Raw genomic sequence first — 18598 nt, forward strand, 5'->3', positions numbered from 1 at the left:
CTGGGCTGGAAGAAGCACAAGCTGGAATCAAGATTGCCGGGAGAAATATCAGTAACCTCAGATATGCAGATGACACCACCCTTAGGGCAGAAAGTGAAGAGGAACGAAAGAGCCTCTTGATGAAAGTGAAAGAGGAGAGTGAAAAAGTTGGCTTAAAGCTCAACATTCAGAAAACTAAGATCATGGCATCTGGTCCCATCACTTCATGGGAAATAGATGGGACAACAGTGAAAACAGTGTCAGACTTTAATTTGAGGGGCCCCAAAATCACTGCAGATGGTGATTGCAGCCAGGAAATTAATAGACGCTTACTCCTTGGAAGGAAAGTTATAACCAACCTAGATGGCATATTGAAAAGCAGAGACCTTTGCCAACAAAGGTCCATCTAGTCAAGCCTATGGTTTTTCCAGTGGTCATGTATGGATGTGAGTTGGACTGTGAAGAAAGCTGAGCGCCAAAGAATTGATGCTTTTGAACTGTGGTGTTGGAGAAGACTCCTGAGAATCCCTTGGACTGCAAGAGCCAACCAGTCCATCCTAAAGGAGATCAGTCCTGGGTGTTCATTGGAAGGACTGATGCTGAAGCTGAAACTCCAATACTTTGGCCACCTCATGCGAAGAGTTGACTCATTGGAAAAGACCCTGATGCTGGGAGGGATTGGGGGCAGGAGGAGAAGGGGACGATAGAGGATGAGATGGCTAGATGGTATCACTGACTCGATGGACGTGAGTCTGGGTAAACTCTGGGAGTTGGCGATGGACAGGGAGGCCTGGTGTGCTGTGATTCATGGGGTTGCAAAGAGTCAGACACGACTGAGCAACTGAACTGAACTGAACTGAAGCTCCGTAAAACAAAATTTCTACCCACACTACACTTTGAAAGATACAAAAATACAAATTTAAGTGATAGCTGCTAAGTACCTGTTCATACTTAGCAGACTAAAGTAATATCCTAGTTGCAGTCTGCCGTTCACCACTCCTGCGCCCACCCCCTCGTTTTATACTCTTAAGAGAGAGGGTTGAGAGGAAAATCAAAGTAAAGGTTTGGTTTATCAACTCCAGGGACTTCCCCAGTGGTCCAATGGCTAAGAATCTGCCTGCCAGGGCAGGGGACACGAGTTTGATTCCTGGTTCAGGAAGATCCCACGCGCCAGAGTAACCAGGCCTGTGAGCCACAACTATTGAGCCCATGTGCCTAGAGCCTGTGCTCTGCAACGAGAAGCCACCACAGTGAGAAGCCTGCACAACACAATTAGAGAGTGGCCCCCACTCTCTCCAACTAGAGCAGAGCCGCACAACAAAGACCCAGCCAGGCCAAAAATAAATATTTCTTAAAATGTTTCCAAGAATCATTTTCTTCAGTTGCAAAGGAGGCTTCTACAATGAAAATCTGTAATCCTAAGATGTTAGTGGCAGAGCAATAAGCAGACCTCCCAATGGGGCTGAGTGATAACCACTGAAGTGTTTAGGCTGCTGGCCCACCTGGCCAGTCGAGACCACCCAGAGCACACAGGTTTTCTCCAGAGAGCCACTCCTGAACCCGCTGGGTGCGTCCCTGCTCTTCCTGGCATGCACTAACACAAACAAAGCCTCAAATATACTAGCTTTGGTTTTTAAGGAGAAAAGTAACAAAAAGAGGGGGGGAGGGTATAAAAAAACCACAGATCATATGGGAAGCACACCTGGTGAGGAGAAAGGAGCTCACATTATGACAAAGAATCATACCAAACACCTCAGATTGAAGGAGGAAATGTTTCACAACACTAATCAAACAATGCTGAAGTTTAACTATTGTTTGGTTTGAAGCTCTGAATAAGTTCTAAGTTTTTTATATTTCACAATTTGTATTTTTTATTAGAGTCTACTCCACAGTCAGCTAAATAAAAGCAGTCATAAGACCCCACAAACTCTTGCACAATCTAAATCTTATGAATTTAATTTCATAAAAATTTAGGTGTGTATTCCTAATGACCAACCTAAAAATGCTGTTTTTATCTATGGTCTAAAATACTTCAATCTAACTACTTTAGAAGATTTAGTTCCAGTGTTAAAAATAATCCCATCACTATCTCTGTTTGTTTTTACATGTTTTTCAGCAAAAAGATTGTGCTCCGAGTCAAAAAGATCCACAAACTAATTCAGCATGTAAAAAATAATTTTACAAAACATCCAAGCCAACCTTTCAAATCCACTTTTATTTTCCTTTTTCCTCTTCACATACAGAACTTTTCCACACACTGAATTTCTTGCAGCTATAAAGTCACTTGATGTTGGTCAGGTACCATTTTATCCCTTAAAATTTTGCTGGCATCAAAATATGACAGTTAACCAGTGTTAAATCTATAAAATATTTACATAGCACAGCACATTAAGCTTTAGACACTTGGCAATTAAACCACATAAAAATTGGACAAGACCCCCAACCTACATGTTCAGAATCAGGTGTTCACAGTCCCCATCTGGTGACTGTACATGGTTCAAAAGGCAGCAGAGGCAACAGGCAGTTACTCCGAAGGACATGGACCACTATTATCTGGAAGCACATTATGTTATCCCAGTGTCATGTACCACTCCACCTTTCCTCAAGGCGGTCTCATAATTCTGGAATGGCAGGTCCCGCTGATACAAAATGAAGACAGACAACACAACGTTTACTCTGTAGAGACATCCTAACTCCTACTATGCATGCATGGTGATCTTGAATGCAACTCGTCCTAAAAACTTGTCACGGTCATTCTGGGTTTTTAGGTTGGGTGATCCATCAATCTTGCACTCAACCATTACTTCTCTTACGTCAGCATCACTACCAAAGCCGACCTGGATGGCAACTAGCGGCTGCAGGTAGTTCCCCTGGCAAATAGAGGAAAATACATTAATTCAAATTCTGCAGTAACTTTACCTACACTTTTTAGGAGCTTGCCTAGTCTTTAAAAATTAAAAAAACAAACAAGATTTTAACCTATTAATCAGATGTATTTTTTTATCCTCTTTTTTTCCTTAACTGAATATTCACTTTTACTTTTTTTTTTACTGATCAAAGTGTTTATGACTATGAATTTTCCTCTAAGCACTGCTTTAAATGTATTCCATAGATTGTGATTATGTTGTGTTTCATTATTTTTTAGACACTCTATAAACTTGGTTTACGTTTCCTTCTTTACTCAAGAGTTAATAGAGAGGCCCCACCTCCTCCCTCTTTAGGAAGGGCACTTTTATTTCAATAGTTTTTAGTTTTACTGTATTTGATCACAAGGTATTACTATATGTCTATCCTATGAAACTTGAAGATGCATTTTTTATGATACATTTTTGTGACAGTTCCAGGTGTTTGAGAAGAACATGTATTTATCTATTAATATGTTTGATAAACATGCGGAAGACTACCTCACTGATGTTACTTAGGTTTCTAATATCCTTATGGTTGCTGTTTAACTTGATGCAAATATAACTGTTTTGCCATCACTGTGGTTTCTAAATACAAGCCTTCACTAAAAGGAACTAAGGGCTAATTCCAGGGCCAAGGCAGGGAAAACACAAGATGAACCTGGACCCCTCGTGATGCCAGAAAGTAAGTTAGTGCTGTAGGAACCCAGGGAACATGCCTAAAAGACACAGAAGCTACAGCCAGTCTCCACCAGCCAAATGCGGGAGAGTTTTAGCACCAAAATAAATGATTATAACGTATTAACAGCTGAATTATGTAACAATCTATGAGACTATATTGATACCACTTCCCTCCTGACATGCCATTCTGAAAAGGACATACCATTTCTTCTGAGGCATTCATGCCAAAAATGCACAACCTACATTTAACCATGAAAAACATCAGATAAACTCAAACTGAGGAACATAAGCCACAAAGTAAGCCCCAAAAGGCCTGCACTCATTTTTGAAGAGTTCAAGGGCATGAAGCAGACAGATTGAGGAACTGTTGCAGGTTACAGGCAACTAAAGATGTAAGAATGTAACAACCTGGACCAGGAAAACACTTTCTTGTGCAATAAAGAACATTACTGGAACAACTGGTGACATTTCAACATGGTCTGTAGATCAGATATTAATACAGTTCAGCTGATTTCCTTTGTTAAATACATGATGGTTATTATGATAATGTCCTTACTTTTAGGAAATTCAATGTAAAGAGCATTTAGTGTAAAGAAACACTGTGTTCATAACTTATGACAAAGGGTTCATGGGAAAAACACACATGGAGACTGATAAGACAAATGATGTGAAACATCAACACAGGCAAGTTGGGTAAAAGGTTAATAGGAATCCTCTGTATGGTGCAAGCCACTTAAGTTTAGAATTATTTCAAAATAAAATTAAAAGTTTACTACTATATATGTATAATGGTAAATATATATATATATAATACATATATATATATAAAAAAAATACACTTATAGAAAAAATGAAGAAGAAATTCCACTACAATAATAGTTATCTCTGGGTAATGACTTAACCACTTTTCTATATTCTTTAAATAAGCACACTCTATCACACGAAAGAGAAAATGCTATTTTGAAAATAATCATCTTTTAACTTATCTGCCTCCGTTTTGTGCTCCACTTGTAGACCTGGAGTCTCCATTTGCCATCACCAATGTATTTAAAAACCAGAATAGATGACGCACACATTACACAGGGCATATGTCTACCTGACCCAGACAACTGACATTTTAATACAGATGTGCCAGTTTCCCAAGAGTCTCAACCACTTAAGATCTTATTTCTAAATACTCACATGCAGTTTTTTCCCATAATATGGAAAATATTTTAAATCTATCGTTCCATTGGAAGGATAAGTTGATAGAAATGCTGTGCTTTCGCTCTAAAGTTGAAAACAAAAGAAACTCTTTGTTAGGTCACAAAAAATAGTTTTTAAAAGTATATTTTTATTAAAGCAATATCAATTATAAACAGTATGGAGAAACTACAATGCTGTTTCAACTGCATTTGCTACAAGAGGATTTTTTGAAAAGAGACTTACTCATGTTGATTTAAACCCCCTGACATAAATTATCCTGATTTCCTGATTTATTTCCATGATAGTCCCTTTAACTTATAGCTGGATCTACTCATGCACTGTCTGTAAAATCTTATCTGCGTTCCAACTACCAAATACCCGTTCTCTAGCCACGGACAGCAGGAGTGCACCAGTAGGCCTGGGACCAATGAATTCTAAAATGAATAAAATACTGTGCATTTCCAGACTGGGAAGCAATAGCTGCCACAACCCAGAATGTGCCACTCGAGCCTGGGAGACAGCAGGTCCAAAACAACTATGTTAACTGTAGTCAGAGGTAGAATGGATTATGCAGCTGATAAAAAACTCAAGGGAAAATTTAAAGTACTCTGAGCTAATATTCTTCTTATGCAATCTGAATATCACATTTTCCTTGAATTCTTTTATGAGCACATGTAAGTCAATTAAAGGTGTTATATGACTGCTGCAATTATATTCCACGGGTTTAAAGATAAATTGTACAAGCACAAGGAATAGAATCAATATTTTATAATAACTATAAACGGAGTATAATATTCAACAATTGTGAATCATTCTGTTGTATACCCAAAACGTATGTAATATTATAAATCAATCATACCTCAAAAAAACTTTTATACACAATAAAAACACAAACCTAGTATTCTTCCTGAAAAATAACTAATTCACAAAATTTCTCATGTAACACATTCTGAATAGGTCCAGTATTAATGACTGTAACTTTACATATACTGAGTAGATGACAGAGACATCAAATGATTAAAATCAGTGGCAATGTCACAAAGCAGTATATAAAACATTACTAAATGTTTGAATTTAGTAGACTTGAATAAACTAATCTCTGCTTGAGAAAGAAAACAGGAAACACTATAGCAAAACTAAGAATCTCCTCTTAAGGGAACGCCTACTCTCTGCTTGCTTCACTGAACCACTGTGAAGTAGCACGTGTGTGGGGGGGTGAGAGAAACACATGAATAATCAATATAGACAAGGCAGCAAAGACTAATTCGATGACACTCCAAAAAGGGGGCAAGTTCTAATGATCCAGAACAAAAATTGTGAAAAGAACAGGCAATAACAAGGCTAAGAAAAGTATAGAAGCCTTTTTTCAACCACTATTCAAATACCATCTTATGTTGTACTCCTTAATTTAAAAAACATGAAATCTAAAATAACATTTTACACAGGAGAAAACAAGTCACTTTAATGTGTTTCTGTACATTACTTACTTTTGTTTAACCTTAGTATATGAGCTTAATTCCTAAAAACACAGAGATGTTCCCCAAAATGTAAAAGGTTTTCCTTGGGTTACAGTTTATTGAGCTCTTCAGTGTGTATGTTCAGCCAGATACGACACTCAATTTATATTTACCTTGTTTAGGCCTAACAACCCTTTCGTGTGTGCGAGCAATTACACAGAGGGGAACTGAGGCTCAGTTATGGCCACATGCTCAATGAACTGCTCCACTGGTTTGTATCAACACCATCAAGCTGGCAGACTTTTAAACTTGCATTTTATATCTTCAGTGAAAATAAACATTTAGAAATTAAGAAACAATAAAAGGTATATCTGAACAATGATAAATTTTAGGGTAAAGCTGCATGTCATGGTTTTCTACTAGCAGTCACTAAATTCCACTGAAAACAAAATAAAGATTTAAAATGAATGCATTCTGTTTATTCTGTATCACCATCACTTGGAAATCATTTGAAGAACACACACCAAATGTCCTAAGCAGTGGTTATCTCTGGGCAAAAATCTACCAAAATTTTTCCTTCTGTATTTTTCTAAATTTTCTTTAAAGAATACGATTCATTTTTGTAAGGGAATTTAAAAAACTAATGACATAAATATGAGTATTACATCTTTTGCAGGAACCATTCTTTAAAATTAAAGGCCACTTCTAAGAGCATGTCCTATCATCAATGTTTTAGTGTTTCCAGAACTCTTAACTTGTATAAAAAGCAATTAAAGCAGATCAAAGTTAAGAATATAAGACAAAAGAAATATACTACATAAAAAGTAATTCAACTGAAGAATTTACACCAAGAACACTTGATATAGACAAATCTAATGGAAAACAGCAATATGATGATATGCAATAAAGGTTTCCGTCTGTTCACATAGCCACACCTCTAAAATGTATGTATGCCACCTGGTTACTCCTTTGTAACTAGCGTATGAGTAATGCAAGATTTTATAAGCATTTCTTCCAATTCTGTGTTTTTTTCTAAAAACAAAAATATTCCACAACAAACAAAACAAAAACTCTATTTTGATTAGTTTACATACTTTCCACACGACTCTTCAAACCAAAAGGGACAGCAACTGAAACCTGAGTCATCAGACCAAAATTTTTCATTAACATTTCTCCCAACTATTCTAGAAGCAAAAGAAACGTAACAGATAAACAAGGAGAAAAACCCATTTATAACCCTAAGGGAAGAGTTACATAGAGTTGTTTATACTGGCCACAGGCTTACAGAAATGAAACCTTGGGAAAGGAGTGGAAAGCTTTTGCCCTTCTGGCCTGCATATGTGTGTTCATTCTCCTTTCATGGTGGTGTTGGCCCCATAGACTCACTGGCTCAAGTGTATCTACATGGTCTGCTCATGTTCAGAGGTAAACGCCCTTGAACACAGGACACTGTCATAAAATCGGCACTTCCGCCTGGCTGAGGGCTCACACCCGGCCTCAGGAACCTTCTCTTGGAAAGACTTGCAAGCAAAGGCGATCACAGAGTTACACATTTCCTAAATCTGTCCCATAGCTGAAATGTATTCTTCTGTCTTAAGAGATGGCAGTAGAGTAGAGGCTCACTATATTTTTAGAAGGATTTGTATACCAAGAAAAACTCCCCTCAGATGCAGAATCTGGTTTTTAAGTGAGATTCTGATTTTTAATCCAAGTTTCCTACTGAGCTGACTACAGCATAAGGAGATGCAGTAAGTTGCCTATGGTTACACATGCATACTTCAACCCAGATGAGAAAGCACAAAAATTCCTGGCTTTTTATACTACTCTAAACAACGAATAAATACTCAAAATAGATCAATACTCTAAAGCAGGAGTTCTCAAAGTATGGGTCCCAGACCAGCAGCATCACCAATACCTGGAAACTTAATTAGAAATGCAAACTATGGGGTGTCACCCCAGACCTACTGAGTTAGAACCTGCAGAACTGGGACCCAAAAGACCCTCCAAGTGGTTCTGAGGCATGATCAGATTTGAGAACCACAAACAAGTTTCTGCCCAAATAAGAAATTCATTCATGATTAAAAGGGATTACAGTTTTCTTTGGCAAACAACTTCAGAAGTGATTTCAATGTAACATTTCAATCAAGACACTTCTGTCATTATTAACTGGAGGTGGAATGCTAATATTTTATTTTACACAGTAACAAAATTAAATTTAGAACTTAACAGTTTCTCCTGAGAACTCTTACCCATCATTTATATATTTGTCTTAGTTGCACTTTGCAGCATGGAGAGAAAACAAAAGAAATCATGAAATGAAAATAGCACAGCACTCTGGAAAAAATAAAGTAGGGATAAGAGAGCAAAATAATGCCTCTACCTTAAGGAAAAGATACCGAGTTTCATTAAATCTCAGATGCCACTGATGTACACCAATTTATGTACTATTAAGAGAGAAAAAATTTTATACACTATTAAGACTATCAATTATAAGGCCAACCCCAATTTCAGTTTTATTCAGGTAGAAAAAAGAAATTGAATCTTAAAATCAATGAAATATGGTACATGTAAATATAAAGGGAAAGAGTGTGATATCAAGTGTACAAAGAAAATAAATCTTTTTGCATTATCATTAGCAAACAGAGGCTGGAGGAGTTTATTCTAAGAATGGCACTACAATGGACTTTAAAATATGACAGGGAAGGGAAAAAAATGACTAAATTCATTAGACTTTTAAAGTATTTTTAAGATACACTAGAACTTCAACAGAAATTCAGTTATTTTCTGAATACTGACCTTTCCAATACAGTCTATCCTTGGTTCTCCTTGAGGCTTTAATCCAATTATCTAAGGTAAAGAAACATTGATTAATCGAAACATCACAACTGTATACAACAGAACCTCCTCCTTTGTTGCTGAGGACAAGGGATGGGAAGGCTCAGATGAACATTCTCTCTCTTTAGTCGACAACTCATGTCCGACTTCTGCGATTCCAGGGACTGTAGCCTGCCAGGCTCCTTTGTCCATGGGATTCTCCAGGCAAGAATACTGGAGTGAGTTGCCATTTCCTTCTCCAGTGGATCTTCCTGACCCAGGTCTCCTGCATTTCAGGCAGATTCTTTACCAACTGAGCTATGAGGGAAGCCACTGCCTTAACACCTTTTACATTTGCCTTTTGATTTTATTTTAGAGGAACAGAATAGACTTTTCAATATAATAATCTTACCAATTATCTATCTCATTATAGTACTGGGGCAATTTAGAAAATTAAGTCAGTCATCAAAAAATCGACTCAAACACAGTATTATTGTACTTTGCTCCCCTTAAAATAATAGAAATCTTTACATTTCATTATTTATATTAAGACATCACAAACGCAAATAAGCACTGCAAAGGCATAATATAAGAAGTAACTGTTCTTCATGAAAATGTGTTAGGTCACCACCTGACCATGTTTCCATAGGGTTCTACAGAATCCTACTGTATCAGATCTCTAAAACACATACACTGAATGAATCCCATTTTAAAGATGGGCCCATTTAGCTCTATGTAATGAAGCTACTTTCATGTATGTAGTTGAAATAACTAACTGTGTGAATGATCAGATATTTATCCATGTATTTTGTGAGGATTTTTGACATTTTGGATTTATATGCATTTTAGTTTATAATTTATATGCATTTTAATCTGAATGCCTTAAAATGTAAGTACTCTCCCCCAAAGAAAAGTAGTGTTGCAGCCTAAATAATAATTTGAAGAGCAATAACTATCTGTGCCCTTGCAATGACTGGAACAAACTATACTGGGATTTGATGCCCACCTACACTCGTTGCAGCATCTCAGTACTGATCCCCATTTGCCTGATAATATCTTCCTGTCAAGCCTGCCAAGTTCTGCCTCCATCAGCAACTATAGTCTCAGACCTTCATCATTCAGTGGACATACTGGCAAAGAAAATAAATTTGGAAGTTTTGTGCCGTGGGAGAAGGAACCAGAGCTGCTTCTCTTGGTTTTCTATTGGGAACAAGTGTTCCATTAATCTAGGTGTTGCGAGGATACTTCTAGGAGGCAACGATTACAAAAGGCATTCCTGTTAAAGAGAATAAATGCAATCAACCTTAAAAGCTGGATCACCTGATTTCACATTACAGTTTGCCCTTCCTATCCACGGGTTCCACACCTGTGAATTCAACCAATCACACACTGGAAATATTTGAGCAAAAAAATTCCAGAAAGTTCCAAAGCAACACTCAAATTTCCTGTGTGTTGACAACTATTTTACACAGCATCTACACTTGATTAAGTGTAGATGTAAATGCTCTAGAGATGCTTTTAAGTACACAGGAGGATGTGCACAGGTTATACACAAACACTGCACCACTTTATAGAAGGAACTTGCACATCCCCAGATTTTGATGTCCTCAGCAGTCCTAGAATCAATTCTCCACCGATACCCATTTTAAGGATGGGACCATTCAGTCCCTTCAATCAACTATGGATGACTATGAGGATCATTTCTTGTGTGGACTATGAAAACCCACTTCTACTTTATTAACAGTATGTGGTATGTACGAGCTCCCTAGCACTTCTAGGGAAAGTAGGGGTCCCCTTCAAATAGCTGTTCACATTGCTCCCACTTGCTGCCCACCTACCTTGCCTTTAGTTTCACCTCCACTTTAACCTTAATTCTTAAGTCTTGCTAAAACATTGAGTGCCTACCATGTGTCAGGCAATGTTTCAGAATGATGCCTACAGTGCTAAGGGGCAATCAGAGACCTGTCATCACCCACAGAGGGAGGGAAGGGTAGACTGGAGGGAAGCCAGTCTGGACACCTAAGCATCTAGCTGGCTTTCCCTAAGGGAAACTCCTTATCTAGCAGTGCCAGCTTCAGAAGACTCAAGCTTCCGTTTTATTAGGGATGCTGACTTCAGTGATGTGTATACTCAAGACCTCGAGAGGTCTGCACCTGTTCAGGAACCTGCCTATTCTCTGAATAAATGACCAGGAATGATTTCACTCTTTAGGAGAGACCATGCAGGTCTCAACAGGTTACCTGGATTGGAACACAACTCTGCAGTACATTTAGACAGTAGCAAGGCACAGGGTTGGGCGATCACTTCATTATGCAAGGAAAGCATCTTCCTTTTGCACAATGACCCCAAGAAACTATTACTCAGACATAGAGAACATTATTAGCTTCTTGGTTTGCTGGTGGCTGTACAATTCAGGCACTTCTTCTGGACAACATAGCATAATGCTGGATAGGCTCATTTTAATACAATTTTATCTGTATTTTTACTATTAATTACATAGTTGTGTACTGTAAAGCTATTCAGAAAAAGTTAAATGAGCAAGTTCACAGATCTGCCATGGGATTTTAAATTACATTACTGTTCAGATGCGAAGATGAGCACAGCACATTAATACCACCATGCTGTGGGCACGACCCCCAGAATACCTGATGCCTGAAGCCCTGATCTACACTTAAGTGTGTGTGTGTAGCTAGCTCCAAAAGAGAAAAGCTGAAGTTGTGTTTCTCCCTAATTTACGACTAACTTATGAACCCACCATGGTTTTCTTCTGTTTTCCAAAGGACAAATCACTGCTAACCTTTTACATAAGCTACCACCAAATGAGACAGCACTGAATAAACAGTTGTCAGCTTAATAGGAAATTAGAAAAAAGCAGCAGCAGCAAATTTTGTACATACTCTGTTCATTTTCACAAGAATACAAGGCTTTCCTTCTTGGTAGCCAAACGTGGGATCATCCACACCACTGCATGCTTCAAGTAAGGCAAGAGGAAACTGACATGCTGTGTATTCTGGACCCTTCTGCTCAAAAAAGGTTCCATTGGTACAATCTGTGAGATTCTTCTGTTCTTCTAAGCCATATGCTAAAAAGGAAATATGTATGTGTGAATAGATCAGTCAAAAAGGACATTACACACAACCAGAACTGTGTCACCCTTTGGACAATATTCTTCAAACACAAAAACAACAGCCCACGCACCAGGAAATTTTAGGGCAAGAACATTAAGTCTGTTCCTCTAACTTCTAACGGCTATCCAGTGCTTTGCAGTTTATTTAATTTCAATACAAACTGGATGACAGAGGGATCTCTTTTGTCACCATTAGGTGGCACCAGCCATGGCTACAACATTATCTGAATGCTTTCGATGTTCTTGGCCCAAAAGGTAAAATGGTGAGGAAATAAAAAGGCATGGCAGCCGCCCTTATGAAGCTTATTTATATCGTAGTGGGGAAGACATTGCTCAATAAAATCATAACCGAAGAGCCTAAAGATACATGGAGCTACAGCAACCTATATTCTAAACGGACTGCAACAGAGCTGATCAGTAAAGGGGTCCATGTGAGGTAATGTTAGCTTACCAAATGATGTTTTCAGCAGAGGTTGAGGTAAGGAGATAGATTCAAAGTGACGGGAGCAAAATGGTTACAACTTGGAAATGGGGAAGAAAGGAGAGGCAGACAACTTAGTGATTTTCAAATGTTTGTTGTGCACGTGGCACAGTGTTAGACAAAAAGGTGGCACAGCAGTGAGCAGGTCTGCTGTGGTCTCTGCCCTGAATGAGCTTAGGCTACTGCAAGATACTCACTAATCAACAGTAAGGGCATGGTATCACAACGCCTCACGGTCAGTGCGTGGGGATAACTGGTACCAGAAAAAGCGCCACCTAAAATGAGCTGAACCAAAACAGGAACCAAAATTTCAAAGTAAACACATTTAGTTTTGTCGTTCAGTTGCTAAGTCATGTCTGACTCTACCAGGCGCCTCTGGCCATGAGATTTTCCAAGCAAGAATATTAAGACTGGGTTGCTATTTCCTTCTCTAGGGGAATCTTCCTAACCCAGGAACCAAACCTGCATCTCCTGCATTGGCAGGCGGATTTTTTACCACTGAGCTACCGGGGAAGCCCAGTTAGTTAATTTTAACTATTTATTTAAATTTGTTTGTTTGCCTGCTTGTCATGCTATGAGGCTTGAGGGATCTTAGTTCCCAGGGCAGTGACTGACCCCGGGGTTCAGCAGGGTAATCGAGTACAGATTTTCCCCCTTTAAAAAAAAAAAAAAAGGTCAAAATTTTTGCTTTCTTCTTTTATTTACCAAAAATTAGGATACCATTGGAACCATGTACCAATTTAGAAGCCAAGAATGACTTAGGTATTGGGTTAAGGGGGAATGGGGTAAACTTTTACAACAGAAAAGAGCCACTGACATTTATCACTCCTTTTTTGACTTTTCTGGCACAATTCTGCAGAAAGTATTCAAGGCCTACACCAGTAGCCTCCAAGGGCCTCTCCTGTATATAGTCTGTTGGTACAGTTCATCAGGGATCATTTTCGTATGATGCCAACTTCCACTTCTACACAAAACCTAGGTAAGTGCAAAGAGTTGGATGATAAATGGTCAGAATACGAAGATGTCCCTATGCTGGGCATGATGGGAGCACAGAAAGGTCTTCTCAGAGAGAGCAACCAAAGAACCCCACATTTTCAAGGAAAGCCTAAAGGAAGACATAAAGAAGTGTAGGTAAACGGCGGGGGGACGACATCTGAAAGGGATCATCTGAACTAGATAAAATGTTAAGTTCTAATTAGTATTTATAGGGGAAAAAACCAAGATAACGTATCCTTTAACAGGAGACTCTATCTTCTAAACATGAGAAACGCATCCCTAAGAACAACAATGACAATTCAAAGTTTAAAAAAAGGGAAGGGGGATGATGAACATTAAAGATCTGAAAGTAACCCCCCAGTATAATAAAATAAGAAAAGAAAATGAGAGAGCAAATACCCAACAACTAACAGAATAGTTCTAGAAAGAGGACCAGAAAAGTGAGGTGAGGAAATTTTCAAGTAATAATAGTTTCCTCAACTGGAGGACCCAAGTCTTCGTCCTGAAAGACCCCATCAAACAGCAAAATGACACTAGAGACTGATACCAATACAAAATTTTAGAACCGAAGGAAATATAATTAAACACAAAAACAAAACACAAACACTGCTGAACAGAAAAAGGTAGATACAAAGGAACTATTGATAAAATTCTATATTTAAACTACAAACAATACAAGCAAAATGCGGTGATTTTCAGAAATGAAAGGACTAAAAACTTAAATTCCATGTATCTTTAAAATTTTTTAACTGAAATATAAGTTGAAATGTAATCCACATATAACATTAGTTTCAGGTGTACAACACAATGAATGCTTAAATTATTTGTATACATTGTGAAATGATCACCATGGTAAATCTAGTTAATATCTTGCTCCCACATACAGTTACAAATTCTTTTTCTTGTGATAAGATCTATTCTGTTAGCAACTTCCAAATACACAATACAATATTGCCAACAGCAGTCACCGTGCTGTGTATCATATCCCCAGGGCTTATTCACATATAACTGGAAGACTGGACCTTCTGATCATCTTTCATCATTTCACCTCCACCTCCTGCTGCCCCTGGCGACGGCGTCTTTTCTGGACCTATGAGTTTGGTTTTCTTGCTTGTTCTGTTTCTTATATTCCACACATAAGTGAGACCATTTGTTGTGTGTCTCTGTTTGACTTATTTCACATAGCATCATGTCCTCAAGGTCCACCCATGTTGTTGCAAACAGCAAGATTTCATTCTTTTTTATGGCTAACTAGTATAGTGGTAAATATACCATGGAACAGTATTCATGTATCTTTTCTTACAGTTATCTGAGAACATATGCCACCAAAACTAGAGAGTAAACAAAGAATAATAAAGCAGGAGCCAAGAAACAGTGAATCCAATTCAAAAATGATCAAATGAAGTCCCCAAATGATAGCTGGGTGATGGATGCCTGAACAGAAACAAGTGCAGACTGCAGCAACGGGAAAGACTTAGGAAGGAGTTTGCAGCAAAAAGGACTTAAGAGAATACCTCATATGACAATATACAAAGAAAAGAGTTAGATGAAGAGTCTTATGTAAAGACAAGTATAAAAAGGCAACCAATAATGAAAATAACTTAGTAGTTCAATTACTTTTGAATTGAGAATAAGGGGACATCTGAGGCATGTGAGCTAAATCCTCATCTAACATAAAAGGAAGTAAAGACAATATATAAAAGTGGTAAATCAAGAACCAGCAGGAAAATATAACTTTTAAAGATAGAAGGGGACTTCCCTGGTGGTCTAAAAGTTAAGAACCCACCTTGCAGCGCAGGGGACACAGCTTTGATCCCTGGTTGGGGAACTACGATCCCACGTGCTGTGGAACAACTAAGCCTGTGTGCCACAATGAGAGAGCTGGTGCGCCACAATTAAGACCCAATGCAACCAAACAAATAAAATTTCAATTAAAAAAATAAAGAAGAAAAATTTTGTAAGAAAAAGTTCAAAAGCATGAAGTTATTCCCTGTTGAAAATATATCCACAATCAGATAATTTTTCACAGCCTCCAATGCTCCAATTCCAAGCCATGATCTCCACTCACCTGGATGACTGCAATGGGCTTTTGACTAGCCTCCTTGGTTCCTCACCTAGAATCTAGTCTCAAAATACAGCCTGAGTGATCCTTTAAAAATCTGTGTGAGTTGTTATTTTCTGCTTAAGAACTTCCATCTTGTTTGCTGTGAAAGTCAAAGAACTGAGCAACAGCCTCTAAGGCCTCCCTGACCTCAACCCCTACTCCATTCTCCCCACTCACTTCATCCAGCCCCTCTGGCTTCCTTGACAAACTTGTAACACACTGGACCTTGTGAGCCTCACGGCCTTCCCACCTACTGCTAGACAGTTGCACGGCTAGCTCCCTCATTCTCAGAGTTCTCCCCAAACATCCCCTTTCAACGAGGCCTTCCCAGGCCACTCTGTTTATAAAATTGTGATTCTCTTAACTCTATTTCCTTTCTCTGCCTTATTTTCCTCCACAGCACTTATTACTTTCTAACACACCACTAGGTTATAAAAACTCCAGGAACTCAGAACATTTTCATTTGTTCACTGATGGAAATTAAAGTGCTTAACATACACAAAAAAACCACATCCTCTGTTGAATAAAGCAAAGGACTGCAGCTAGAATGGAGTAGGGCAGGGAACTACTGTGTCTAATTACAGGGCTTTCTTTACTATTTGTCTTTTAAACCATGAATTACACTTTCACAAAACATCTCTATTTAAATAATAAGTATATATTTAACTATCAAAGAAAAGTGATTTCGCAAGGTAGCCATTAGAAGGTACAGGATCAAAAGGTTTTTAAGATGGAAGTTGAAGATTTTTGCATGTTGACCGAAGGAATCCAACAGAGAAGCTAAACATATACAGGAGAAGGATCAGTAATTAGCACAATGCTTCTGAGGCAGTGAGAGCGGACAGGTGGACACAGATAAGAGGAAAGGCAGCTTCCCTTGTCAGAGCAAGAGGAATATCACAGTTGCAGAAACCTTTCCACTTGAGTATTTCTACTTTCTCTTGAATCAGGAAAACAGATTATACGAAGAAAGTGAGTTAATGGGCGGGGGGTGGGGGTGGGGGGAGCTAAGGAGCTAGTTTTGAGTAGAGGTTGGTAATAATCCCTTCAGAGAATTTCAGCAGGTCTTCCAGGCAGTAGATTGGGTCCATTTGAGGGAGGTGATCAAGTGTTCACAGTGTTACTTAGTCCTCAGAGGGCAGACTCGAAGGAAGGGCTCCATCTAGGAATTACATAGCTTCTTCGACTTGCAAGTTTATACAAATGGAATAAGAGGCAAAGGATTTTACAGTACTAGCTTCTATAAAATTGAAATGAAAAACTATGGAACTGATAAGCCTGTCCAGTAGAGAAGCTGAGAGTGGAGAGATTGGAATAAAATAAAGGGATCAGTGAACTGGAAGTCCCCGAGAGGCAGACAAATAGTCAGGGCAAGTTACACAAGCAAACAAGAAGGTGATATAGGGAGCTTCATCAGTGATCTTGGCAATGGAGTCCTACACATTCTAAGGAGCAACTGCAGGGGAGAGTGGCTGAGGAAGAGCTGCCTATTCATTCAAATGCTAATACCACAGCGTTAGGGAAAGCAAAACGCAGAGAAAACTGGGCTATTCGAAAGCTTTATAAACCAGTAGCCATGGACGGAGGAGCCTGGTAGGCTGCAGTCCATGGGGTCACTAAGAGTCAGGCACAACTGAGCGACTTCACTTTCTTTCACTTTCATGCATTGGAGAAGGAAACGGCAACCCACTCCAGTGTTCTTGCCTGGAGAATCCCAGGGACAGAGGAGCCTAGTGGGCTGCTGTCTATGGAGTTGCACAGAGTCGGACACGACTGAAGTGACTTAGCAGCAGCAGCAGCAGCTTGGGAAAACTAACAACTGGGAAGACTTTTTTTTTTAGTGATAAAACACCATTCCTCACCCTCACACAAGCACTACTTTGGATCCAAAGGCCCAAATACTTAGGAGGCAAGATTTATAATAGTTTTGCTCTTTAGTCAAATGCTATTTGATTTAATGCAGCTATAAATGTTATGCCTCAATGAACTTACTCATGTATTTATATAGGGTAGATTAAAAAAAAAATCAAATCAACTACCCATTAGGTTTAGAACTCTACACTTTCCAGAAGTTAGAATATAAAATAATAATAAATTCCTCATCAATAATCATAATTCTACTTGCCCAGCCCTCTCTTTAGCAGAAAGAGAGAGAAAAAGGCAGAACAAACTCTAAGAACAATGTTTTTAAAAGTAATCATAATTTGGTACTAGTTTCTATAACAACTAGAATCTTTTACCTTACCCTAAAAAATCATACTTACGCTTCAGAAATTTCTTAAGGTCATCAATGTACCCTTGATAGGATTCTGCATCAGACAGGCTGAATGAAAAATCCAATGCCGACACTGGTTTTGGAAAAACCATAAGTCCTATAGAGATAAGAGAAAACGGGGGAAATTAACTGCAGCAAATTCCCTTCTCTCTTTCCTTCTCCTTACACTCTTATCTCTAAAAAGGAAGGTCTCAATAAATTATGTGGACATTGTGTTCACAGGTAGGTTGAGAGAACCACCAAGAACTCCCCACTTGTGTCTGACTACAAAAAGACATCTAAAAGGAAAGAATCCCAAAGTCTTGAAAGTCACTTCAGACAAAACCAATTAGAAACCACCTCTAAATCTTAGAATTGCTCTGGTCCTTAGTGAAAAGACACAGATTTTACTTTGTACTTTCTACATTTATTTTCTATTCAGTGCTTTAGGGTTTGCCAATTTGTCGTTAATATATGGAGAAAATTTTAGCAAGTCAAAATCTAAGCACTTCTGTCACTGAAATTACACTCTATGGAAACATTCATAAACAAAGCAAACCTTATTCAACGAAAGAGGCCTATACAATTTAAAATCTATAATTAAATATTCTTCTTTC

The 18598-nt window shown here is 38.4% G+C and overlaps 1 protein-coding gene across 1 annotated transcript in view; it reads right to left on the reverse strand.

Moving 5' to 3' along the window:
* Positions 1 to 2174: 2174 nt before the first annotated feature.
* Positions 2175 to 18598, reverse strand: part of ATP1B3 (ATPase Na+/K+ transporting subunit beta 3) — a 36056-nt gene continuing 19632 nt past the window's right edge. Inside the window, exons 3-7 of the mRNA XM_006078028.4 lie at positions 17992 to 18099; positions 11917 to 12101; positions 9002 to 9052; positions 4746 to 4832; positions 2175 to 2849 (exon numbers count right to left, since the gene is read on the reverse strand). Of these exons, the coding sequence (XP_006078090.2) occupies positions 2679 to 2849; positions 4746 to 4832; positions 9002 to 9052; positions 11917 to 12101; positions 17992 to 18099 (602 nt within the window). The 3' untranslated portion in view covers positions 2175 to 2678. The remainder of the gene's footprint in view (positions 2850 to 4745; positions 4833 to 9001; positions 9053 to 11916; positions 12102 to 17991; positions 18100 to 18598) is intronic.

The sequence above is a fragment of the Bubalus bubalis genome, chromosome 1 (assembly GCF_019923935.1).
Source record: "Bubalus bubalis isolate 160015118507 breed Murrah chromosome 1, NDDB_SH_1, whole genome shotgun sequence".
Taxonomy (NCBI): Eukaryota; Metazoa; Chordata; class Mammalia; order Artiodactyla; family Bovidae; genus Bubalus; species Bubalus bubalis.